This window comes from Corythoichthys intestinalis, chromosome 9 (assembly GCF_030265065.1).
Source record: "Corythoichthys intestinalis isolate RoL2023-P3 chromosome 9, ASM3026506v1, whole genome shotgun sequence".
Taxonomy (NCBI): domain Eukaryota; kingdom Metazoa; phylum Chordata; class Actinopteri; order Syngnathiformes; family Syngnathidae; genus Corythoichthys; species Corythoichthys intestinalis.
In genome coordinates this window covers 54,489,747-54,517,466 of record NC_080403.1, presented here as the reverse complement: position 1 = coordinate 54,517,466, position 27,720 = coordinate 54,489,747, and the positions used below count along the sequence as shown (strand labels likewise).

The 27,720-nt window shown below is 38.2% G+C and overlaps 1 protein-coding gene across 1 annotated transcript; it reads left to right on the top strand.

The window, feature by feature from the left end:
* Positions 1–533: 533 nt before the first annotated feature.
* tgm5l (transglutaminase 5, like) lies at positions 534–27,242 on the top strand. Its single transcript, XM_057845237.1, has 12 exons — positions 534–1,679; positions 3,255–3,485; positions 8,509–8,627; positions 9,377–9,505; positions 14,806–14,983; positions 15,049–15,184; positions 18,011–18,114; positions 18,181–18,420; positions 23,087–23,155; positions 23,220–23,578; positions 25,066–25,202; positions 25,274–27,242. The coding sequence occupies exons 1-12, from the start codon at positions 1,517–1,519 to the stop codon at positions 25,422–25,424; spliced, it is 2,016 nt and encodes a 671-aa protein (XP_057701220.1). The 5' UTR covers positions 534–1,516; the 3' UTR covers positions 25,425–27,242.
* The last annotated feature ends 478 nt before the right edge of the window (positions 27,243–27,720 follow it).

Here is a 27,720-nt window from a genome sequence, read left to right as displayed (position 1 = left end):
AATTAGGTAATTTTCTCTTATATAATTTTCTACTTTAATAATTAAATACCCCTCAACCCTTGGCTATTTCAATCTGTGTGTCTCTACTTTTATAGGCAATCATATTTGTCCGTTCTCTTCACAATGTTATCTCGAAAGGAAAACATCTTTAAATTCTCGTTTTAATCTAATATTTGCAATTCGTCAAATTTCATTTTCGTTAATGGACGCACACAGATTACCACTTCCTCGCACACATCTTAACAGGTGGCCACATTCTGCTCAAAATGCGCATCTTACGCCTATCCTCGGTCCCAGAATACGCAGCACGTGTGACGTAGGATAATAACAGGAAGTAACTGACTGGTTGTTAACTGACTGGCGAACGCATACCCAAGGAACTTTTCTAAAAGGAGTATTAAAATTGCTAATAAAATCGTTAAGAATTATTTTGTTATATTATAAAGTATTCGACGAGGAATACGATAGACCCATTAATAGATTTTTTTTTTGGGGGGGGGGATCACCATTTCTTTAAGTAGTCTCATGAATAATGACCTGGCCTGTGAAAATCAATCCAAACTCACGCGGCGACGACTCTTCAGGTTAAACTTGATGAGTTGAGTCGAATCTGTGTAACATTCATAAATTACGTGATGTAAGAGAATCTTTAGATAAACTGCCAAATGATTCCGTGGAATTGAAACACATGGACTGGTTCTCGAGAAGTGAGGCAATCGTAGGATAAACTGCCAAATGATTCCATGGAACTGAAACACAAGGAACCGGTTCTCGATTCCTATCCCTATGCAAGATCACAATGAACAAAGATACCCAAACAGTGAATATAAGTTATCCTATTATATCGGCTGAGATTAAAAAATATCGGCCCGATATATCGGTTGACCTTTATAAGAAAGATCTAAACAGTGAACATAACCGTTATCCTATTTTAGAAGCTCTAAATTGGCTGATGGTTGATCTTAGAAAATAAATCGGCTAGCCGATATATCGGTCGATCTCTGATAAGAAACAATCCTATTTAGTTCCCCCTTGATTTTGTGCATTTTTCGATGCGTGAAAATGATAAATGTGGGACTACATACTAACATTTTTTGGGGTGAAAATCCCTCGTTTTTGGGTGAACTGGGACTTTTTGGTGAAAATCAAGTTTTTGGGACATTTCAGAGTCAGAACAGTGTCAGTCAATTTACGTGTTCTGCAACCATGCATGCGAAAACATTATTTATTTGTTCCGAGCTGGAGGAATTTACGAGTCGGGTGAGCGCGATTCGTCATGCGCGCACGCCTTCGGTGTAGCCCTCCAGCAATGTGATGACGAGTGCATAGTGACGCCGGTGTGTGTTTTGCATGGAAACGTCAATTAAAAACATAATGTCCCCGTTGGGGTTGAATGGAATGCAGACGAAGGCGTGGTCAAAGTATTTATAACTGAAATAACTAGTCCAACTTAAGGTGAGAATCATTTCTCTCAGTCTTTTCTAAGCTCCGGCATCTCGAGTTATTCATTTTCAGCATGCAACAAGTGGACTTGGAAATCGAGGAGAACCTGGAACAACACCGGACGGATGGTTTCAGCCACTCCAAAACTCTGGTGGTCCGAAGAGGAGCGCCGTTCAGAGTCAGTTTGCCCGGGACAGCTCGCCCTTTTGACACATTGAGGGTCAAAATCATGCTTGGTAAATGTTTTTTTCATTTTGTCATTAGTGGTGTGCGATAGGGGAAAAATCCTCTGTCGTGATATGGGCAATTTTACAGTTCTGGTCAAAAGTTTACATACACTTGTGAAGAACATAATGTCATGGCTCTCTTGAGTTTCCAGTTATTTCTACAACTCTGATTTTTCTCTGATAGAGTGATTGGAAGAGATACTTCTTTGTCACAAAAAACATTCATGAAGTTTGGTTCTTTTATGACTTTATTATGGGTGAACAGAAAAAAGTGATCAAATCTGCTGGGTCATAAATATACATACAGCAGCGCTAATATTTGGTAACATGTCCCTTGGCCATTTTCACTTCAATTAGGCGCTTTTGGTAGCCATCCACAAGGTTCTGGCAAGCTTCTGGTTGAATCTTTGACCACTCCTCTTGACAGAATTGGTGCGGTTCAGTTAAATTTGATGGCTTTCTGACAAGGACTGGTTTCTTCAGCATTGTCCACAAGTTCTCAATGGGGTTTAAGTCAGGACTTTGGGAAGGCCATTCGAAAACCTTAATTCTAGTCCTGTTGGAACACCCAACTGCGCCCAAGACCCAATCTTCGGGCTGATGACGTTAGGTTATCTTGAAGAATTTGAAGGAAATCCTCCTTCTTCATTATCCCATTTACTCTCTGTAAAGCACCAGTTCCATTGGCAGCCAAACAGCCCCACAGCATAATACTACCACCACCGTGCTTGACGGTAGGCATGGTGTACTTGGGGTTAAAGGCCTCACCTTTTCTCCTCCAAACATATTGCTGGGCTGCAATATGTTTGCTGCCTATTCATTTGGGTGATTCCCAGGTCACTTCCTGTTCTGTAACTCAAAATAAACAGGAAGTGACCCATAAAATACCCCAAAATCAACAGGAAGTAACTGAAAATCAACAGGCAAATGACCTTAATTGGTCCAAAATGACCTCATTGCCTGGCATTGGCTGCCACTGACGGCCACTGACAGTCATAGACGTTCGATTTGTTTGAAGTGGGTGGGATGGCAGCGAATGAACGAATGTTCGTTCGCTGCCACCCTCCCAGTTCAAATGGATTGGACATCTACTAGTGATAAACTCATTCCATTTCACAGCAGAAGCTTGTTTTTCTGTTTATTAGTTTTTTTGTCGAATATCCTAGAATGATTTCCTGACTAATGTATCGATAATCGTTGTATCGCCATATCGTCAGACCATCGTTATCGTGAACTTCGTATCGTATCGTATCGTATCGTGAGGTACCAAGAGGTTCCCACTCCTAATAATAATAATATTAAAAAAAAAAAATACTCTAGCCCGTTTCAGACTTCTTTCCGGGTAAATTCCTGTGTAAGGTGACACGAGATTTACCCGTGTCTTGTAGGGGTGAAAGTGGCTAGAATTTCTTGCCGTAACTCTCTGACAAAATGGGAACTTTCTTTTTTGAGGGGTCGGGACTTGGGGTTTGAAACCTCCTAATGAAATGGAAAATAAAAACAGGTTTTACACACACATTAGGCTACTGCATTACACTTACTGTAACAAGACATACATGTGAAACTGATTTTCATTCTCCGCAGGCCGCTTGTACGTGACGGTGCCTGTGAGTCCTTCCCCGAACTGTCCGCCGTCCCGTTGGGGTGCTTTTATGGACCCCGAGGGAAGCGCGAGCAAGCCCTCGGTGTTCATCTGGAGCCCCGCTTCGGCCTCAGTGGGACGTTATACTTTTAAGATGTTGGCATTCGTCCAGGACAAGCTGAAGTTTCGTGCTTCGGGCAAGTTCATCTTGCTGTGCAACCCTTGGTGTCGTGGTGAGTCGATGTTGTCCTTGTTAAAGTGACATTGAAGAAGCTCAAAATGGATTGAACGTCTATAGCTGGGGTCCCCAAACTACAGCCCGCCTCCACATTTGGTCCGGCCCCCTGAACTATACCTGAGAGAATTTTTATTTTTTATTTTTTTAATAGTGTTATTTATTTCCTAGATTTTTATCTGTGAAGAACCCAGAGATGGTTATTTGGTTATCATCTATTTAATTATTAGTGTTATTATTATTATTATTATATATTATACCGTATTGGCCTGAATATAAAACAGTGTTTTTTGCATTGAAATAAGACTCAAAAAGCGGGAGTTGTCTTATATTCGGGGTCTAGACATTATACCCATTTACGACGCTAGATGGTGCCAGATATCATTGAAACGAATGCTGAACTTGAGGAGTAATGTTCTGTCATGACAGCTCTCAGCTACTCTCAAGTTTAACCAGTTTGCATTATTTTATTGCAATGTTTTTCCTTATTCAGATTTGTTTCAAGACTACAGTTACAGTTCGACCTCACTTTCATGGTTAATGCAGTTTTTCCAATTTTGTTGTTTTATAACAATAGATTGGTTTATTTACATTTCAAAAACCAGAAGCCATTCATTTACGAATCTGATTGCACTTTAGTTTACATATTTAAATGTTCACACTAGTGTTGTTCCGATCATGTTTTTTTGCTCCCGATCCGATCCCGATCGTTTTAGTTTGAGTACCTGCCGATCCCGATATTTTCCGATCCGATTGCTTTTTTTTCCTCCCGATTCAATTCCAATCATTCCCGATAATGTTTCCCGATCATATACATTTTGGCAATGCATTAAGAAAAAAATGAATAAAACTCGGACTAATATATACATTCAACATACAGTACATAAGTACTGTATTTGTTTATTATGACAATAAATCCTCAAGATGGCATTTACATTATTAACATTCTTTCTGTGAGAGGGATCCACGGATAGAAAGACTTGTAATTCTTAAAGGATAAATGTGACTTTGTATATTGTGACTAAATATTGCCATCTAGTGTATTTGTTGAGCTTTCAGTAAATGATACTGTAGCCATTTAACTGTTCTGCCCAAATGCATGATGGGAAGTGCAACCATGACTGTGTGTAGTGGCACCAATTGATATATCTTCTCTGCGTTGGGAAATAAGATATGGTGTTAAGAAAAAGATCAACTACTACCTTTCTTCCCCACATTGCTTCCCACGATATTTCTAATTGTTGAGAGAGGGATAGTAAGGCTTTAGCCAATTAAAAATAAAGCTCCAAAGGCTGCCAAAATTCACTCTACCCATGTAACACTGCCTTTTAGCTCTCTATAAAGGTAAAACGGCGCCATTATAGATTGAACGCGACAATGCGTGAGTGGGTCGTGCAGCGCATGCGTTAATTGCGTTAAATATTTAAATGTGATTAATTTTTAAAAAATTAATTCCCGCCATTAACGCGATAAATTTGATAGCTCTACTTTAAGCCAAAACTAACTGTGGATGAGTGTAACGTTAACGTCTGTAACGTTAAATACGATTATAAATATATATATATATATATATATATGTATATATATATATATATATATAATATATTAAAAAAAGGCATGTCCGATATTTTTTTGCCGATTCCGATACTTTGAAAATGACGTGATCGGACCCGATCGATCGGGATGATCGGGACATCTTTACTTATAAAGTCTGTGAAGTCCCTCTAAAGTTTGTATTTTATCAAAAGCATTTTAAAAATACAATTTACAATTAGAAAACGATTTAATTAAATAATATATATCAAAAAAAGGCATGTCCGATATTTTTTTGCCGATTCCGATACTTTGAAAATGACGTGATCGGACCCGATCGATCGATGCCAATCGATCGGGACATCTTTAGTTCAGACATTAAGATTTGAATGAGGCAAAATAACATGCTTTTCCCCTCAAATATATTGATATAATCATTTGTTTCAGATGTACTGTAATTATTTTCTGTATAAAAAATAATTTGGTGTTCAAAAAGTCTTTTTTTCAAACTTGAGTCTTGAAAAAGAGGGGGTCGTCTTATAATCAGGGCTGTCTTATATTCGGGCCAATACGGTATTGTATTATATTGTATTGTATTTTATTATTATTTTTATTTTATTTACTTTTGTTCCGTGAAGAATCCAGAAAGGGTTATTTGATTGTGGCTTTCTGGAAAACAATAATTTTTTTAAATTTAGGCACTCCTGCAATCGTCACACTTTTTCTGTTACAAACTGACCCTGGCCCCTCATCAGAGAAGGGAAAACTTATGTGGCCCTCACAAGAAAAACTTTGGGGACCCCTGGTCTATAGCCTTCAATGGTAGTGAAATTAGTCAAAGAAACTGAAAAATATGATCAGACAAAGTGGTCATGCACAAAGTAGTATATAACTCGAGCCAAATGGAAAAAAATTGAAAATAAACATGTCAAGTAACGCGGGTAGGCAGGTAGTGTGGACCCAGTTGCCGGAAAAGAGAGGTGAGGCGGACCGGCAGTGCAAAATGATTTAATTAAGGCAAACAAAAAACAAATTACCAACCAATACTGTGGAGATCCAAAAAATAACGCAGAAAGAAAACTCCGGTTACTAACAAAAGGCTGGGTATCAAAAACTTACTTAGGCGAACACGAGGGCTTGGACATATAAAACTGACGAGAACAGATGCACATGGACAATGTCACGACAAGACTTATATAGACACAGACACGGGGTAAAAAGTCAACTAAGAACAGGTGGGTGGCACAGGAGGATGCAGATTAGAGGATACACCAGGAGCAGGTACAACAGGTGAAATCAATGGGCTATCACAGGGACAAGTCACATTAGGAGGAAACGAACACAAAACCTAACAAACCACACAAATATAAAAATGTTCGGAAAATATAAAAACAGAATGGACAATGTACCGTAATTTTCGGACTATAAGGCGCACCTGACTGTAAGCCACCAACCACCAAATTTGACATGAAAACGGCGTTTGTTCATAAATAAGCTGCACCACACTATAAGCCGCTGGTGTCCTCACTGTATTATGGGATAGTTAGACCAAAAGATATTAATCGCTAACACTTTAACAGTGGCATCATTAGACCGTCATAATTATGACATGACACTGTCATCTGCATTAACGAATGCTTATGACAGATGTCATTTAGTGTCATGTGGCAAATTATCTCACTTTAGAAAAGCTGGACATAAATGGAGTTAGTTACAAAATTGGTCAGATGACACTTAATGACACTTAATGACATCTGTCATAAGTATTCATTAATGCTTAGATACAACACCATCTTTGGAATAGACGTATATAGCTGTTATTGGATTGGACGGGTATAGTCGTAATTGGAAGTGACGTGTATTTTTGTCATTAGTTTTGGTGGATATAGCCGTCTTTTGCGTTGACGGTTTAAGCCATCCTCTAGGATTGTCGGATCTGGTCTTCTGTGGAAATAACATATATTTCCATCCTTTCAGTTGACGCATATAGCGATATTTGGAATTGACGTAGATGGCCATCTTTGGAATGGACGGCTATAGCTGTCATTGGATTGGACGGTATCGCAGTGATTGGAATTGACACATATAGCATTCTTCTGGAATTGACGGATATTTCTGTCATTAGAATTGATGTACAGTATATTTCCATCATTAGATTTGACGGATATAGTCATCTTTGGAGTTGACGGTTTAGCCGTCATTGGAGTTGATGAGTTTAGCCGTCTTTTAGAATTTTCGGATCTGGTCATCCGTGGAATTAACATATATCGCACGGGTGTCGTAGTCATTGGAATTGACGTAACGGGTGCCTCACACAGTTGGTGCAGATTTGTCGGCTGCACATCCATCTACCATCGGACTACCATCCGAATGTCGCAGCAGAAATCGAGACTCATCTGACCAGGCAACGTTTTTCCAATCTTCTACTGTCCAATTTCGATGAGCTTGTGCAAATTGTAGCCTCAGTTTCCTGTTCTTAGCTGAAAGGATGGCACCCGGCGTGGTCTTCTGCTGCTGTAGCCCATCTACCTCAAAGTTCGACATACTGTGCGTTCAGAGATGCTCTTCTGCCTACCTTGGTTGTAACGGGTGGTTATTTGAGTCACTGTTGCCTTTCTATCAGCTCGAACCAGTCTGCCATTTCTCCTCTGACCTCTGGCATCAACAAGGCATTTCCGCCCACAGAAGTGCCGCTCACTGGATATTTTTTCTTTTTCGGACCATTCTCTGTAAACCCTAGAGATGGTTGTGCGTGAAAATCCCAGTAGATCAGCAGTTTCTGAAATACTCAGACCAGCCCTTCTGGTACCAACAACCATGCCACGTTCAAAGTCACTCAAATCACCCTTCTTCCCCATACTGATGCTCGATTTGGAGGACTGCAGGAGATTGTCTTAAACCATGTCTACATGCCTAAATGCACTGAGTTGCCGCCATGTGATTGGCTGATTAGAAATGAAGTGTTAACGAGCAGTTGGACAGGTGTACCTAATAAAGTGGCCGGTGAGTGTATAGCAGTCTCCTGTTTTGACGTATATGTCCGTCATTAGATTTGATGGATATAGTCGTCTTTGGAGTTGACGGTTTAGCCGTCATTGGAGTTGACGGATATAGACGTCTTTGGAACTGACAGGGATCGCCATCTTTGGAATAGATGGATATAGCTGTCTTTGGAGTTGACTGACAAGCCCCCATTGGAATTAAGCTGTTGGTTTATAGACATCATTGGAATTGACGGATATAGCCGTCTTTGGAATTAAAAGATATAACCCTAACACACAATTAACAAAAATACCAATTACTGCTACTAAATCAAGTCATGACTGCTTTGTAATGCTACTTCTAGTCATGTAGCAGATACAGAAAATATCGAACTGGAACTAGATTCTGTAAAAAATATGTTTGGTTTAAAATCCTATGTATTCTTAATTATCCGAAATAAACAAATCTGCAGTAAAATGTCAAGATGAGTCCTTTTGTCTTCCCAGCTGACAGTGTCTTCATCCCATTTGAGGACCAGCGAGAGGAATACATCCAGGATGACTCAAGTTTGCTTTTTATGGGGACATCTACCAACATTGTGTCCAGACCTTGGTCCTTGGACCAGGTATGTAAAAAAAAATCTGTTTTTATTAGGGCTGTCAAACGATTAAAATTTTTAATCGAGTTAATTCCAGCTTAAATATTAATTAATCGTAATTAATCGCAATTCAGACCATCTATAAAATATGCCATATTTTTCTGTAAATTATCGTTGGAATGGAAAGATAAGACACAAGACGGATATATACATTCAACATACGGTACATAAGTACTGTATTTGTTTATTAAGTCAATAAATCAACAAGATGGCATTAACATTATTAACATTCTCTTAAAGCGATCCATGGATAGAAAGACTTGTAGTTCTTAAAAGATAAATGTTGGTACAAGTTATAGAAATGTTATATTAAAACCCCTCTTAATGTTTTCGTTTGATTAAAATATCCTTGTAACCTTGTATCCTCTAACCCTTGTAAAATTTTCAATTAAAAAAAAAATAAACTCGTAGCTCGCTATTGTTGATGTTAATAATTACACCATGCTCACTCATTATGCTGAAGCCCATAAAATCATTTGGACCCAAGCGCCAGCAGAGGGCGCCAAACACCAAAAAGCAAATAACAAGCGGACATTACACTGCTGTAATTTTAATCTGTTTGAGCGGGCCATGTGCGTTCATTGCGTCAAATATTTAAACGTGATTAATTTTAAAAAATAATTACCGCCCGTTAACGCGATAATTTTGACAGCCCTAGTTTTTATATCACTTATAAGTTATAACAAATATTTATACCGTTTTTTTTCCCCTTCAAGTTTGAACCTGACGTCCTGGAAGCGTGTCTGAACTTGCTTGACGTCAGCCCTCAGCACCAACGCAATGAAAAAAGGGATTACCTGTACCGCAAGGATCCGGTGTACATCAGCCGAGTGGTTTCAGCCATGGTGAGAACAGAAAATTAACTCTTTGGCTGCCAGTCACACCAATAGAAGTCCAATCCATTGGGACTGGGATCATTCGATCGTTTCCACCACCTCCTAGTACAAATAGATTGGACGTGTATTGCTGTCAGAGGGTGTTTTCAGTATTAACTTCTTTCTTTTATTAACTACAATAACACATTCACCTGCGGTCTTAGGTTTTGAGACATTTCAACCTTTCCGTTAAATGAGAAATTGTTTCAAAACTTTTGACCAAGGGTGTACTCTGTAAACTGGGCTGGCAATAAATGAGATAAAATGGAAACAAATGTTGAAATGGCTTTAATAAATCAAATAAAAAGTGAAATAAAATCAAAACAAGTAAAGAAATGCTGAAATAAACAGGAAATTAATGTGTATTTAAATAAGAAATATAGAAATATATTTTTAAAAATATATATTAAAGATGCGAATTAAATAAATATTGAAATAAAAAAATCAATTCAAAAATAAAATAAATTGCTGAATCCTCTCCAGGTCAAAACGGATTGGACGTCCATCCTCGTCCATGACAACCAATAAGTTAATATAAATCATCTATGATGTTGTAACTAGGGCTGTCAAAATTATCGCGTTAACCGGCGGTAATTAATTTTTAAAAATTAATCACGTTGAAATATTTGAGGCAATTAACGCACACGCCCCGCTCAAACAGATTAAAATGACATCAGAGTGTAATGTCCGCTTGTTACTTGTTTTTTGGTGTTTGGCGCCCTCTGCTGGCGCTTGGGTCCAACTGATTGACATCAACAATGGCGAGCTATTAGTTTATTTTTTGATTGAAAATTTTACACATTTTAATAAAACAAAAACATTAAGAGGGGTTTTAATATAAAATTTCTATAACTTGTACTAACATTTATCTTTTAAGAACTACAAGTCTTTCTATCCATGGATCGCTTTAAGAGAATGTTAATAATGTTAATGCCATCTTGTTGATTTATTGTTATAATAAACTAATACAGTACAATCTACCGTATGTTGAATGTATATATCCATCTTGTGTCTTATCTTTCCATTCCAACAATAATTTTCAGAAAAATATGGCATATTTTATAGATGGTTTGAATTGCGATTAATTACGATTAATTAATTTTTAAGGTGTAATTAACTCGATCAAAATTTTAATCGTTTGACAGCCCTAGTTGTAACATAGACTTCATAATTATATTGACGGGACACGTTCCCCAGACACTGCGCCACGCCTTCTAGTAGGGGGCCGTCCAACACTCTGTTTCAGTTGGTCGAAGTTATTCTCAAACACATTCAGCGATCCAACGCCGGATTTAGGTTGAAAAAGTGTAAAGCTGTGCCACATACAAGGGATTGTCTCAGGAAGGATTTGTTCGAGGATTCAAGGTAATTATTATATTTTTCGTACCATGCATGCATTTTGAAATGTGAACCACTACGGCATTGGCGTCATAATTTGCAATATTTACGTAAAACAAATGCTAACTGTTGTTTTTTTTTTTTTTTTTTTTTTTTTTTTTTTTTTTTTTTTTTTTTTTTTTTTTTTTTGCTTTTAATCGAAACTGTTTTACGTCCATGTCTATAAAGAATTCAGGGATTTAAACATTTATTCACAAGAATTGTCAACGTCAAGAGCTCTTTGCGGTGATAAGGTGCTGCCACAGTGGCTTAAAGACTAGCAGCAAATTCAGCATATTTGCGTAAAATAAATGCTAACTGCCTGGTTCTTTGCTCTTTTAACAAAGAATCGAGACTGTTTTACGTCCATATCCATAGAGAATTCATGGATTTAAACATTTATTCACAAAAAAATTCAACGTAAAACAGCTCTATGTCTGCGTCTACACTTGGTCAGCTTTGACGGAGATGGGCCCCCTATTAATCGGCCCCGTCGCCCGTGTCCCGTCTATATTATGACGTCTATACTGTAGTTGTAATTATACTAAATTTATGGGTTAAATTGAATTGAAATTGATTGAATCAAAGGGTATTAAAATTGGAGTTAGTCATATACAGTGCCGTAAAATGCCGTATTTATTAGGAATTCATGTTTTTGAATAGGAGAATGTCGCTCATTGAAGCTGGGAAAATCCTTTATTTCTTACGGCGTGAGCTGGGATCTCGCTTCGGAGCTTTGTAATAGACATCACGAGTAGGCCTGAACGATATTGGAAAAAACTATTGTTGCAATTTTTTTGAGGTTTGCAATATATTGCGATATTATATTGCGATATTATATATATATATTTTTTATCTTTTTTAAAGAAATTTTCACTAGATGACTTGAATAGCTGTTTGGAAATACTTTACTTGACACACCGTGACCACAGTGTATTCATATAATACCGTTTCATTTGTGAATGATGAAGATTGCTTTATGAAGGGATCCAGGAAGCCATGTCTGCACAAAATAGATCATTTATTGAACACAATATTTTACACTTCAACAGCAGCAAATACATTAAATGATAAATAAAAGAGCAGGTGCATTAGTCCCCTAAGTTTTTGACAAAATATAACAATAAATAAAAACTTCTGTAAAATAACAACAAAGTTGTAAACATATTTGAACAAAAATATTAAATATGACAAATAAAAGAGTTGTTCACAAACTATAACAATAAATAAAAACCTCAGTAAAACAACAAAGTTGTCAACATATTTGAACTTAAATATTAAATCTGACTAATAAAAGTGCAAGTGCATTAGTCCCCTGAGCTGTTTACACAAAATATTACAATATAAAACTGCAAAACGGCAACAAAGTTGTAAAAATATTTAAACAAAAATATTAAGTGTCAAAACTTTATGTGCAGCAGTACTATATATAGTTATTTGAAAAATACGATTTACAATAAATATAAAAGAAACAGAAACTCAATTGAACTTGTAAATAATTGACCTGAATAACTGCAAATAACTGATGAATAACAGAACCAAATTTCCTGCCTTCCTGATAGCTGTCACATGAATAAAAAGAAGAAAAGACATTCCTCCAGCTGTGTTATGTATTTGTCTGTATATCGTCCACCTTCCTTGCTCAGCAATTCTCAACTGGGTCTCATAGGTTTTTGGCCAAGACTACTAGTTTATCCACTATTGCAGGCTTGAGACAAGAACGTTGGCACGTAACAATGTTCCCACCTGTACTAAAAAGCCTCTGATGGGAAGGTCTTAGCAGGAATGCATAGATACCTGCGTTTTAAATGGTCCCACATGTTCGACAGATTACTTCTTGTTGATTCAACCATGGCGAGGCACTGTCGACAGGGCTGTTTTTTGTCCCTTATAGTCTTTTTCTTGCCAAAATACTTCCAAAACTCCTTTTGGAGAAGGTCTTGCCTCGTTTCCTTGCTTCAACGTGTTGCTTTCACTTTGAGAACGGCCCCTCCTCCCTCCGCTCTGCTGTTCGGCCCCTCCTCCCTCCACTCCGCTGCCGCGGGGGGAGGGGGAGGATCCGATGACTTGCTGGAGGGAAAGCAGCTGTGCGCTCTCCTTCTCTCTCCTTCCTCAAAACAAACGTTTGTGGATTAAAAAAAATGAAATGAAAAAACTATCGCACGTCCTTGCGATGGGACTATTGCGCATGCGCACATCGCGATGGCGATGTTTAAACGATATATCGTTCAGGCCTAATCACGAGGTTCCAGATGGGGCTGGAGTGGGCTAAGATAACAAGTTAATTTTCAGCACTCCACTGACAAAAGACACCAAACTTCCTTTGTGAAGTACTTTTTCACATCCTATTGGCCTTTTCTACCCCTCTCCTGTTTTGCTTCTTTTCTTTCCTCTTTTGATAACCCGATTTCTGTTTTGAAAGCATTTCTGCAGTACTGCGCACTCCCAGTCATTGACTGGTGTAAATGCGCACCGCTGCTCCCGGTCTGATCGAAGGAAGGGTGGACCAAACCATTTAATGAAAATACGGGGTTTGGAGGGGTGGCTGGCAATACATATGCTGTCTGTGTGTTTACTTTTTGCCAAAAACAAAACAAGAAAAAGAAACCCTTCGTTTTATTCCTATTAAAATGATAATGATTAATATTTAAATTTGCAAACGATTACTTAATGTTCTAATTTTCTTTGTGGGCCCCATCAGGGCATGGGCCCTTAGAATCAGTATCACTTTTCACTAGGGTTGTTCCGATCATATTTTTTTGCTCCCGATTCGATCCCGATCGTTTTAGTTTGAGTATCTGCCGATCCCGATATTTCCCGATCCGATTGCTTTTTTTTGCTCCCGATTCAATTCCAATCATTCCCGATAAATTTTCCCGATCATATACATTTTGGCAATGCATTAAGGAAAAAATGAATAAAACTCGGACGAATGTATACATTCAACATACAGTACATAAGTACTGTATTTGTTTATTATGACAATAAATCCTCAAAATGGCATCTACATTATTAACATTCTTTCTGTGAGAGGGATCCACGGATAGAAAGACTTGTGACTTTGTATATTGTGACTAAATATTGCCATTTAGTGTATTTGTTGAGTTTTCAGTAAATGATACTGCAGTCATGCCTCAATGCATGATGGGAAGTGGAACCATGATGGGAAGTAAAAACCATGACTCCATGTCGTGCTACCAATGGATATATCTTCTCTGCTTTGTGAAATAACTTAAGGTGTTAAGACAAAGATCAGTTGCCACCTTGCTTCCCCACATTGCTTCCCATGAAATTTTTATCATAGGGAGACAGATTGCAAGGTTTTAGCCAAGAGAAGTAAGGCTCTAAAGGCTGCCAATATTCACTCTACTCATTTTGCGCTGCCTTTTATCTGTCTATATCGATAAAACGGCGACATTACAGATTGAGCGCTACAATGAGTGAGAGGGTCGTGCAGCGCATATATTAATAGCGTTAAGTATTTTAACGTGACACATTGTTTAATAAAATAATTGCCGCCATTATCGGGATATTTTTGATAAAATTAAGCCTAAAATAATGACTCTGGATGAGTGTAACATGTTATGTCTGTAACGTTAAATACAATTAGAAAACGATTTAATTTAAAAAAAAAATATATATATATATTAAAAAAAGGCATGGCCGATATTTTTTTGCCAATTCCGATACTTTGAAAATGACATGATCAAACCCCCGATCGATCGGGACATCTCTACTTTTTACCCCTATACGCCGCCCCTGTATGTACAGTACATAGATAAGCAGAAATAAACATAAAACATGACTACAAGTAGCATTACTCAGAAGTAAAGACTTAATATTGCAGCAAGTGAGTTAAATATGACAGGAGTTATTAATTGGGTTTTGTGCAGATCAACTGTGAGGATGATCGTGGTGTCCTGAAGGGTAACTGGTCGGGCGACTTCAGCGGCGGCGTCCACGCGTCCTCTTGGACGGGCAGTGGCGACATTCTAAGGAGTTGGGCCCAATCCGGCTTCCGGCCGGTCAAGTACGGCCAGTGCTGGGTGTTCGCCGCCGTCATGTGCACAGGTGATTGCTCACGATGCGTAGGCGAAGCATTTCTTTGTCATGATTGTGGAATGTTATCTTTTCAGTCATGCGTGTCCTGGGCATTCCTTGCCGCGTCGTCACCAACTTTAATTCGGCTCACGATACCAATGGCAACCTGGTCATCGAGGAGTTCTACAGCGAAACGGGCAAGAAGTTAAAGAGCACCAAAGACTCCATTTGGTCAGTCATGAGCTGTTAGTTCACATAAAGTGGGGCAAAAAAGTATTTAGTCAACCACTAATTGTGCAAGTTCTCCCACTTGAAAATATTAGAGAGGCCTGTAATTGTCAACATGGTTATACCTCAACCATGAGAGACAGAATGTGGAAAAAAAAAAACCCTGAAAATTACATTGTTTGATTTTTAAAGAATTTATTTGCAAATCATGGTTGAAAATAAGTATTTGGTCAATACTGAAGGGAAAAGGTACCGTTCTCGCACTCACCATATTATTGTTTGCATTAGTATAACACATTCATTTAACTATAGTTTAGGCAGACTCCACTCAGTGGCCTTGAACACAGTAAAGTGAATCACCTTATCGGCGCTCATGAGGGGGAAAAGGAAAAATGGTACCGTTTCTCGTAGGCACCGTCTAACTGTTTGCATTACTCGAACACACATAATATAATCAATCAGGGAATAGTATCATTTCTCATATTCACTGTAGGACTGCACTACTCTAACACACCTAATGTAAAATAAATAGCACACCATAGTTTAAAGAAACAGAATAGATACATGACGCTATCTTATCACAGAAGCCCAAAACGTGTGCGCCACGAGCAAGATTGATGCACCAACTCTGGCAATCAGTCCTCCCGACAAACGAACAAGGACAAAGACCAGCGCGCTTTGTCCGAAAACTAGTGCCAGCCTGGATAACAAAGTTGATAGCAGGCGCTTGTGACGTCAAGACCAGCGTCGGTCGCTGTGGCAACCAAATCCCATCCACGCACGAACCTAAACACCCCGAAACCGGCCAGAGAGGGATGATCCCAAAGCAACGCCTGGACACACCTTCGGCCAGCCCACGGACTTCACTGGACACTGAGATAAGACAGATTTAGCTGCTCGGAAACATGTAGCCTTGTTTTGGATCCAGAATTGTCCCTCCGTCGTCTGTTTTTGCCTTGTTTTTGACCATTGTGGACGAAAAAATTGTCAACCTGCTTTCGGCGAGTCTTTTTCAAACTTTTGGAACATGGAGTCAGTACCAAGGGTTAATATCAGAGATGAACGCGCGAAGTTCCGTCTTCCCGGTTGGCGCGCGCGGAGGCAGCATCGGCAGAGCGGCACTTTTTTGAGCTGTTGCTGTTTCCGTGCGGCTTGTCTGGGGAGGCGAATTTCAACAATACCAAAAGTTCATCTCAATACTTTGTTATGTACCCTTTGTTGGCAATAACGGAGGCCAAATGTTTTCTGTAACTCTTCACAAGCTTTTCACACACTGTTGCTGGTATTTTGGCCCATTCCTCCATGCAGATCTCCTCTAGAGCAGTGATGTTTTGGGGCTGTGGTTGGGCAACACGGATTTTCAACTCCCTCCACAGATTTTCTATGGGGTTGAGATCTGGAGACTGACTCGGCCACTCCAGGACCTTGAAATGCTTCTTACGAAGCCACTCCTTTATTGCCCTGGCTGTGTGTTTGGGATCATTGTCATGCTGAAAGACCCAGCCACGTCTCATCTTTAATGCCCTTGCTGATGGAGGGAGATTTTCACTCAGAATCTCTCGATACATGGCCCTATTCATTCTTTCCTTTACACAGATCAGTCATCCAGCTCCCTTTGCAGAAAAACAGCCCCAAAGCATGATGTTTCCACCCCCATGCTTCACAGTGGTATGGTGCAATTCAGTATTCTTTCTCCTCCAAACAGGAGAACCTGTGTTTCTACCAAAAAGTTCTATTTTGGTTTCATCTGACCATAACGCATTCTCCCAGTCCTCTTCTGGATCATCCAAATGCTCTCTAGCGAACCGCAGATGGGCTTGGACGTGTATTTTCTTCAGCAGAGAGACACGTCTGGCAGTGCAGGATTTGAGTCCCTGGCGGTACATTGTGATCCTGATAGTAGCCTTTGTTACTGTGGTCCAAGCTCTCTGTAGGTCATTCACTAGGTCCCCCTGCGTCGTTCTGGGATTTTTGCTCACCGTTCTTGTTATCATTTTGACGCCATGGGGTGAGGATGGAGTTGAAAGTCCGTGTTGCCCAACGACAGCCCCAAAACATCACTGCTCTAGAGGAGATCTGCATGGAGGAATTGGCCAAAATACCAGCAACAGTGTGTGAAAAGCTTGTGAAGAGTTACAGAAAACATTCGGCCTCCGTTATTCCCAACAAAGGGTACATAACAAAGTATTGAGATGAACTTTTGGTATTGACCAAATACTTATTTTCCACCATGATTTGCAAATAAATTCTTTAAAAATCAAACAATGTGATTTTCTGGTTTTTTTTCCACATTCTGTGTCTGTTGACAATTACAGGCCTCTCTAATATTTTCAAGTGGGAGAACTTGCATAATTAGTGGTTGACTAAATACTTATTTGCCCCACTGTATGTAACTTTGGCTAGCATCCATTTATCCATGTAAGATCTTGTAGAAGCACTACATCATTGATCTTCAGGTCTATCTTGTTGGTCTTCTCCTTCTGTCTTGTTTGTAGGTGGAACAAATATTCCTTCCTCCAGAGAATCCAAAACTCGTTGCTCAAATATTGTATTTCCTTTAAAGGTCCTGTTGGATCATTCAAATATTATTTCAAATATATCCCACAAGTTTGATAACTATAATCCCTTTATTCATTCTTGAGTTATCTTGAGCACAAAAATACAAACAATTGGCAATGATAGACGTTCAATTCATTTAAACTGGGATGACTGGCTGTGAATGCTCATCTTTCAGCGCATTCATTCATGGTGCTAGACGTCCAATTCATTTTGACTGACAAAATGAATAGCGCCGTCAATGGCAAGTTCACTGAGTGCCCTTTCAAACAGGAACTTCCACGTGTGGGTAGAGTGTTGGATGACTCGACGAGATTTGGACGGGGACACGGACGGATGGCAGGTTTTGGATCCCACCCCGCAGCAGAGGAGCAGAGGTCAGTAGAGAATGGAACAAACCAAAACCGAGATCCATAACTCACAACCCAAAAACCGCTCTCTAGGCGTGTTCTGCTGCGGTCCGGCGCCTGTCAAAGCCATCAAGGAACGGCGCGTGAATCTGGTCTACGACGTTCCTTTCGTGTACGCAGAGGTCAATGCCGACGTCCACACATCGGTGGTGAGCCAAGGTCGCGTTGTGAGCCGTACCGTTGACACTGAGCGAGTCGGGCCGATCATCTGCACCAAAGCCGTCGGATTCCCCAGGATGCACAACATCACCGGGGACTATAAGAACACTAAAAGTAAGATTCTAAAAGTGAAGGATGACAAGGTTGGCAGGGTTTTCCCGAGGGTTTTTTGAAGCTGTGGTGGTGGGCTGCATCGGAGTCGGACAGACTCACCATGTCCAAGAAGAAAGATGTATTTGAAATATTTCATTAGCTAGGCTAATGTAAGGTGACCATATTTTGATTTCCAAAAAAGAGGACACTCGGCCCGGCCTCGAGATACTTGAATTTTACTCGAAGATCACTCAAAGATGCGTATATCTCCCACTTTTCTTTACTCAACAGGCTTTATTCTTCCTAAAAAAATAATCAAACAATAAAAAAAATAAAAATAAAAAAAAGAATAATTATTAAAAAAAAATAATATAATGCAGACTAATGAGTCTGTAGTCCAGTTAATACAAACATACTGTTGGCTATGTGTCAACTCAACATTTTTTAAAATTACGATCGCGACAATTGTTGTTGACAAAATGTTATTCCCACTCAATTTTTATTCTCATACAATGTTCTAAATTGTTCGGAAACAATAACTGAAATAAACTGACAAGCGATTCAACCAGCATGTTTCCAAACGCAGCAGTTCAAATTCAAAACTACATTGCCCATAATGCCTAGCGCAGCTGAGCTCACTGATTGCTACCCTATTAGCGAATACGGGAGCCGAGGCAAAATCAGACTTTGCTATAAAAGTTTGCAACCATCGGCAGCGCAAAGATGCGACAACAAACGGGATTTTACAGATTATACCAGTACAAATCTTCGACAGAAGTCAACAGTTGCCATTATATACGTATTAGGGCTGTCAAACGATTAAAATTTTTAATCGAGTTAATTACAGCTTAAAGATTAATTAATCGTAATTAATCGCAATTAATCGCAAATCAAACCATTTATAAAATATGCCATATTTTTCTGTAAATTATATATATATTCTGTAAAATAAATTGTTGGAATGGAAAGATAAGACACAAGATGGATATATACATTCAACATACGGTACATAAGGACTGTAGTGGGCATTTCACTCTACTGTCGTTTAAATCTGTCTATGCTGTCCTCACTCCGAAGCGTCTACTTTTTCCAAAGCTAGACAGCTAGTGAACGACGCCTTAATAATTAGACTTCTTCCTTTTTCATCTGATTTATTAATAAAATGGCCTCAAACCATTGTTCTCTTTAGACCGTCTTAAAACTACAAAAAAAAAGTACACAAGCATTGCATTAGCAACAACGTTAGCTTAGCACGCTATACAGGTTCACTAAACATAAACAAAAAGCGTCTCATACAAAAAATATAACATTTCGCTTACTAACATAAAATGTACATTCTTTACAACAACCATACTTACGGACAAATCTTGTCCAAGGATCATATAAGCACAACATTATCAGCCCGAGACGTCGTGCAGCCATAATGAACTGGCAAGAAAACAATAAACCATGTCGCAAAGCGACCACAAGAGTTCGCTATTGGACAGCACAAAAAGACTTGCTGTAAAACTTACCAAAAGGCAGAATACTTTCTGAGCGGGACATGTGCGTTAATTGCGTCAAATATGTTAACGTGATTAATTTAAAAAATTGATTACCGCGCGTTAATGCGATAATTTTGACAGCCCTAATACGTATTTATCTAAAAAAAAACCTCATAAGCAACACAGCTATTTAGCTATACTAGCATTCAACCACTAACTAACGCAGAACAATTACAAGACTCATACAATATACTGCATCTCTGTGTACACATATGTACAACAGAAGACAAGTGATCGATATTAACAGGAGAAACTTACAGAAAGGTGTATGGAGCCACGTCTTTTAGAACTTCTTATTGAACTCCTTACTGTAGTCTGAGCTCTCGCCAAACCGTCAGTAGATGGTGGTAATTCCCCATGAAACAAAGGGTGAACTGCCAACAAAAAAGAAGATCTACTCCTTCTCCCGCCCCTACTAGTAGGAGCAACGTCAACGCAGGCAAGCGCTGCCCCCCAGCGGCCGGAGGAATTCTCTTCAAGTTGGTCCCGTAAAAAAAAAACATAAAAACCGGACATTTTTATGAATTTATAAAACCCGCCCAGACAACGAGGATACTGCGTTAAAGTAGGACTTGTCTGGGCAAAAGAGGATGTTTGGTCACCCTACTAATGTCGTAGCTCTCAGTTACAGTACATGTACATAACAATAATAATCCTTCTAATAACTAATCTTTTCTAATTACTTCAAAATACTGAAATTACAACCAGCGACGTCAGCAACGAAAAATGCTATGCTACGACGCGACGATTCGGGTCAAACACGCACCATACAGAACTCATTCTTTATGTCAATGTCAATATTCAGGTTGTTTTAACAGGCTTAAACCAGAATTACATTCATTAACGTAAAATACCTTTCTGTGCATTTTTCTCCAGATTTCCACTCCTAGTCAGGCACAAGTTTGCAACAGGAGAACCGATGTGTTACTCCAAAATAAAGCGTGTAAAGGAACAATTTGTATTTGACGTGCTCTTTCAGACGACTTCTGGCAAATAGTATACAAGTAATGAAGTATATACAGTATAATCATGTAGACATATTGTTATGAACGTATTGCTCGCGAAACGAAAAAGCGCATTTATCAAGGTTCGTCAATTGTGATTGCGTTTATCCGTTCAGCCTGATAGCACAGATATAAGTACGCCTGCCCCTCTGCTATTGGATGCGTTGTTGACGTTAGCGTGGTGGCGCTCTGTGGCGCAAATTCAAGACAGCTGTCCACCGCTCACTTTTGCCGAAAAGTCAGATCGAAAATACATAATGAATAGGTTGCCGCTGAACTTTTTACACTAGGCTGCTGCTAGTTTGAAACAGCCTTTAGAAACAAAAAAAGAAATGAAAAAAAAAAACCTCATTTGCAAGGCGTGGCGGCTTTTATTTTGGTGTGGCGGTGCGCCATAATCTTTTATCTGTAGGGGAAACCCTGGTTGGACTTTTTTGTTGAGTGGTCAGTTTTTTAATTGAAATTTATTTGGCAATAATAATGGAAACTAATATATGACAAAATTAATTTACAACTATTTTGGTAGGCGATTAAATTTTTATGAGACATTGTTGACCTCACAATTGTGTAATCTTATGTTTTTAGCCTTGTAATTCAAATAGTTTCATGTATGTATTTTAATTCCACGATAAAATGAGATTTTTTTTTTTTCGATCATTGTAATTTACATTTTTAAATTAAACCAAACTAAAAAGGGAAAAACGGTAAATATTCTTGTTTATTATAACTATACATTACATTACATATTTATATTCTTATAAATATTATTTTTTCCCCTAATTTCTTTCATTAAAACAAGGAAGTTACTTTAAATATTTCCTTTTTTGTTATTCTTTAATTTATTTATTAAATAAAAAAACAGACAACAAATATTATTCAATAATTTTTTGGTATTTTTTTCTGAAATATATAAAGGAAAATACAGCAAATATTTCTTTTTCCTTTTTTATAAAAGTATTTGTCATTTTTATGTTTTATTTGTTTTCATTTTTTAATGAAAAGGAGAAAAACAGTGAATATTTTCTTTTTCTTATTAAATAAATTAGGGCTTTCAAAATTGTCGCGTTAACGGGTGGTAATTAATTTTTTTTAGTTAATCACAAGAAAATATTTGACGCAATTAGCGCACATGCCCCGCTCAAACAGATTAAAATGACAGCAGTGTCATGTCCACTTGTTACTTGTGTTTTTTGTCTCCCTCTGTTGGCGCTTTGGTGCGACTGACTTTATGGACCATGAGCATTGACATCAACAATGGCGAGCGACTAGTTTATTTTTTGATTGAAAATTTTACAAATTTTATTAAAACGAAAACATTAAGAGGGGTTTTAATATAAAATTTCTATAACTTGTACTAACATTTATCTTTTAAGAACTACAAGTCTTTCTATCCATGGATCGCTTTAAGAGAATGTTAATGTTAATACCATCTTGTTGATTTATTATTATAATAAACAAATGCAGTACTTATGTACAGTATGTTGAATGTATGCGTATATCCGTCTTGTCTTATCTTTCCATTCCAACAAAAATTTACAGAAAAATATGGCATTTTTTATAGATGGTTTGAATTGCGATTAATTTCGATTAATCAATTTTTAAGCTGTGATTAACTCGATTAAAAATGTTAAACGTTTGACAGCCCTGAAATAAATTAAACAGTATTCACTGACTTCAGAAATGTTATTTAAATGGTATTTTAGCTAAAGTAAATAAAGAATAAATAAATGAACATGACGTCAATAAACATCATTTCAATTCGGGGGCCACACAAAATGACGTAGGGGGCCAGATATGGCCCCCAGGCCTTGAGTTTGATACTTGTGCTGAGAGTGACTACTGCATGCGGTCCCTCAGCTGTGAATTTACAAAGAAAATATTCATTTGTGATGATAAATCTCCACTAAGTGGTTTAAATCAATTCATGTCAAAAAATTTAAATTAAAAAAAAAAAAAAACGGCAAATAGTTGAATTCTCGGTTCCAGAACTGCAAAAATGAAGGTGAAATTGCTTGTTTTTGTCTCCCTCCCATGGAATAAAATTTCACTTCACTTTTTTTTTTTTTAAGCAAACCCAATAAGAAAAAATTTGTCTCGTTTTTTTCCCATTACTAACAGCATTTTTTCCCTTCTAAACAGGTCCGTTTTCCACTCTCACATCCAACAGCTCCTCCCACTCTGAGAGCTCGACTCTAAGCCGAAACACAGGTAAGACCCGCCACCCGAAAAGGATTCGGCGACCTCTCCGTTCACTGTTAAATCCCCCCAAAAGACAAAACATCCGCCGTCCTGATGCTGGATAAACCCCCCGTGGCCGGCGCCGTCATCCGTTTCACTGTGAAAGTGGTCAACGGGCAGCGCGTCGCCAAGATGATGAAGGTCCACCTCAACGCGCAGATCAAAGAGTACAACAACAGCCCCGCCGATACCTTCTGGGAAAACCACGGCGTCCTCCAACTGGGCCCCCTGGAAGTGAAAATTCTGAGGCAGCAGATCCTTCCGGAGGTGTACGAGGACGTGGTGGGGGACGACATGGTCAACCTGGCGGCAGTGCTGGAGGACGTGGCCACTCACGAGCGCGTGCTGGCGTTCCAGGAGTTCAACGTGACTGTACCGGAACTCATCATAGAGGTGAGAAATTATTCCCTTATACAAGAAAATGATGAGACCACTGTTGTTTTTTCAATTCTTTGTTCATTTTAACTGCCAATTCCGTAAGCTGATATTTGAGGTCAATGTGTAATTTTTTTTAAAGCACGCTGATTATGAAAGCAAACTCTCATTAAGTAAATGTATATATTAAAAGTAAATGTGTATTCTGTTACATCCTTTTATAACACTGACCACTAGGTGGTGCAAAATCACAATTAACAATGATCATCTAAACAATGAACATAACAGGTATCCTATTATATTGTTGTGAAACTCCTCTTGGCTTGCTCAGTATGCACATTCCTATTGCACTGCTGTACAGTACTCCAATTCCCAGAGTTTTTAATTCACATTTTATTGTTTTATTCATACTGTCATTTTACTTGATGACTTTTATTATTATATTTTTTCAACACTGTGCTGGTGTATTGCAACATTTCATTCTTTATTCTCTTATGCATGCCAGTATGACCCACCCACTCATCCATCCATCCATACTCCCGATCTTGATATTGGCCCGATATATCGGCCAACGACATTTCGTTTTTTTATTCACTAACCATAACAGAATGACCCGTCCGTCCGCCCGTCGGTTGGTGGGTCCGTCCGTCCGTCCGTCCGTCCGTCTGCCCGTCCATCCACCCACCCATTCATCCATCCAATCTTGAAAATTGGCCCGATATATCAGCCAACAACATGCTGTTCTTTATTCACTATTGCATACCAGAATCATCCATCCATCCATCCATCCATCCATCCAATCTTGATATTGGCCCGATATATCGGCCAACAACATGTCGTTCTTCACTATTGCATACCAGAATCATCCATCCATCCATCCATCCATCCATCCATCCATCCATCCTGGCCCAATATATTGGTCAACCTTTATAAGAGAGCTCATCCATCCATCCATCCATCCATCCATCCATCCATCCATCCATCCATCCATCCATCCATCCATCCATCCATCCATCCATCCATCCATCCATCCATCCATCCATCCATCCATCCATCCATCCATCCATCCATCCATCCATCCATCCATCCATCCATCCATCCATCCATCCATCCATCCAATCTTGATATTGGCCCGATATATCGGCCAACAACATGCCGTTCTTCACTATTGCATACCAGAATCATCCATCCGTCCGTCCGTCCGTCCGTCCGTCCGTCCGTCCGTCCGTCCGTCCGTCCGTCCGTCCATCCATCCATCCATCCATCCATCCATCCATCGGATTGATTTTGCGTTTACAAGTAGCTGCCGACACAGTAATAACAAACGATCAGCATATATCAGCATCAGCACATCATCAAAAACAATCACAATTGAATTGACCACAATTGAAAACGCACACTAAATAGTACAAGAGGGGTTGTATACAACTGCATCAGAGGGTTAAAGATTATCAATAAGAAACATTAATATCATTGTCACGTTTTAACCCGCGTCTTCTCTTCAGATCCAAGACGAGGACAACGTAACGCTCAACTGCGAGCACGCGGCCACCGTCGCCTTCAGCAATCCGTTCTCGCATCCCGTAAGCGGCGTGCTGAGCGTGTCCGGCGCCGGCCTCCTGCGAGGTCACGTCAACTTCAGGTAATTTCACATTTGAAAGTTACCATTTTCGCGTTTAACCGCCTCTCACCAATTTTTCTTTCTTTTTTAAGGATGTTCCCGTTGCGTCCGGGTGGAAGCGGGAAGCAACGCATCAATATCCTGCCCACCATGGCGGGGCGGAAGATGCTTCAAGCTTCGCTAATGCTCTCCAACAAGGCAACTGTCAGAGGATTCAAAATGGTCTCCGTGCGCCGTCCTTAGACACAAAATCTTTTCATTTTTTTGTTGTCAAATGTGAATGTTGAACACTTGAACTTTTTTTTTTTTTAACTTGTCAAGCTGTGACATAAAATCATACACTTATCCTATGTTAAAGAATTAACTTATTGGCAGCCATTGACTGCGCTAGACTTCCAATGTATTTTTATACATACATGCTAATAATTACTTTAAAAAATGCACTATTGTCCTATGTGTTATCGATCAATTAGGGCTGTCAAACGATTAAAATTTTTAATCGAGTTAATTACAGCTTAAAAATTAATCGTAATTAATTGCAATTCAAACCTTCTCTAAAATATGCCATATTTTTCTGTAAATTATTGTTGGATAGACAAGATAAGACAAGACGGATATATATACATTCAACATATGGTACATAAGAACTGTATTTGTTTATAACAATAAATCAATAAGATGGCATTAACATTATTAACATTATGTTAAAGCGATCCATGGATAGAAAGAATTGTAGTTTTTAAAAGATAAATGTTAGTACGAGTTAATAGAAATTTTGTATTAAAACCCATCTTAATGTTTTCGTTTTAATAGAATTTGTAAAATTTTCAATCAAAAAATAAACTAGTAGCCCGCCATTGTTGATGTCAATGATTACACGATGCTCATGTGTGCTGAAGCCCATTAAATCAGTCGCACCCAAGCGCCAGCAGAGGGTGACAAAACTCCAAAAAACACAAGTAACAAGCGGACATTGTACTGTGCTGTCATTTTAATCTGTTTGAGCGGGGCATGTGCGTCAATTGCGTCAAATATTTTAACGTGATTAATTAGAAAAATTAATTACCACCCGTTAACGCGATAATTTTGACAGCCCTACAATCAATCAATTAATGTCGCATTCAAGGTGTTGGATTAAAAAAAATACACTATGCAATGTGTGTAGTGAAATAAAATTTAATTTATAATTTTTAATGTAATTCATTGAACACTTTGAATGCATTAATTTTTAAAATGTATGTTTATCTATTTTATTTATGTTGTCATTAATTTATGTATGTGTATATAGTATTTTTGTGATATTTATATATAACTTGGAAAAAAAAATGTATTTGTTTTATCTAGTGTTTTTTGTGAAAATGCGCATTTAATGGATTTTACTCTATAAATGTTTACCATTTTAATTTTTCATATTTAGACAAGTTCAACAATTCTGTTTTAGTCATCCTAAAATTGTGTATGTATGTATTCATGTATTTATTTTTTTTATGTGTATGTAAATAGGATAACTCAAGAATGATCAACGGGATTATCAAATTTGCAGCAAATGTTTGTAATTTGAGAGAGATGTGATTATATTTTGGGGTAATGAGGTCAAAGGTCACAGAGGATTGTTTTTTTTTGTATGTATATGTTCAATAAAGGAGCTATGATCAAACTCAGAATATGTAAAGAAATGGAAGCATTGATTTTGGGGCATTGAGGTCAAAGGTCACAGAGGTTTGTGTTGAACAAAAAGCAAGATATATTGAAGAAATATAGAAATATGTAAGTAATATAGAGATTTTTATTATCAAACCTGTAGGAAATGTTTGCAATATGAAAAGGAAGCAGCGATTGTATTTTGGGGTAGTGAGGTCAAAGGTCAGAGCTTTGTTTATGTTTTGTGTTTGGTTTGTGTTGAACATAACTCAAGAATGAATATTTTTCATCATCAAACTTGAAGGATATGTTTATAATATCAAATGGAAGATGTTATAATAGTGACTATATTTTGGGTAATGAGGTCAAAGGTCACAGAGAATTGTATTTTTTTTTGTATGTTTATGTTCAATAAAGGAGTTCTGATCAAACTCTTAGAATATGTAATGAAATGGAAGAAATGGAAGCATAGCTTTTGGGGTATTGAGGTCAAAGGTCACAGAGGTTTGTGTTTAACAAAAGGCAAGATATATTGAATTTATATAGAAATATGTAAGTAATATAGAGATTTTTATGATCAAACCTGTAGGAAATGTTTGCAATATGAAAAGGAAGCAGCGCTAGTATTTTGGGGTAGTGAGGTCAAAGGTCAGAGGTTTAATTACGTTTTGTGTTTGGTTTATGCTTAACATAACTCAAGAATTAATATTTTTCATCATCAAACTTGAAGGATATGTTTGTAATATCAAATGGAAGATGTTATAATATTGACTATATTTTGGGTAATGAGGTCAAAGGTCGGACTTTTTGTCTTTGTGTTCAAAACTCATGAATGAATGAAGGGATTGTTATCAAACTTGTGCGATATGTTTCGAATATGAAACCGAAAAGGTGATTA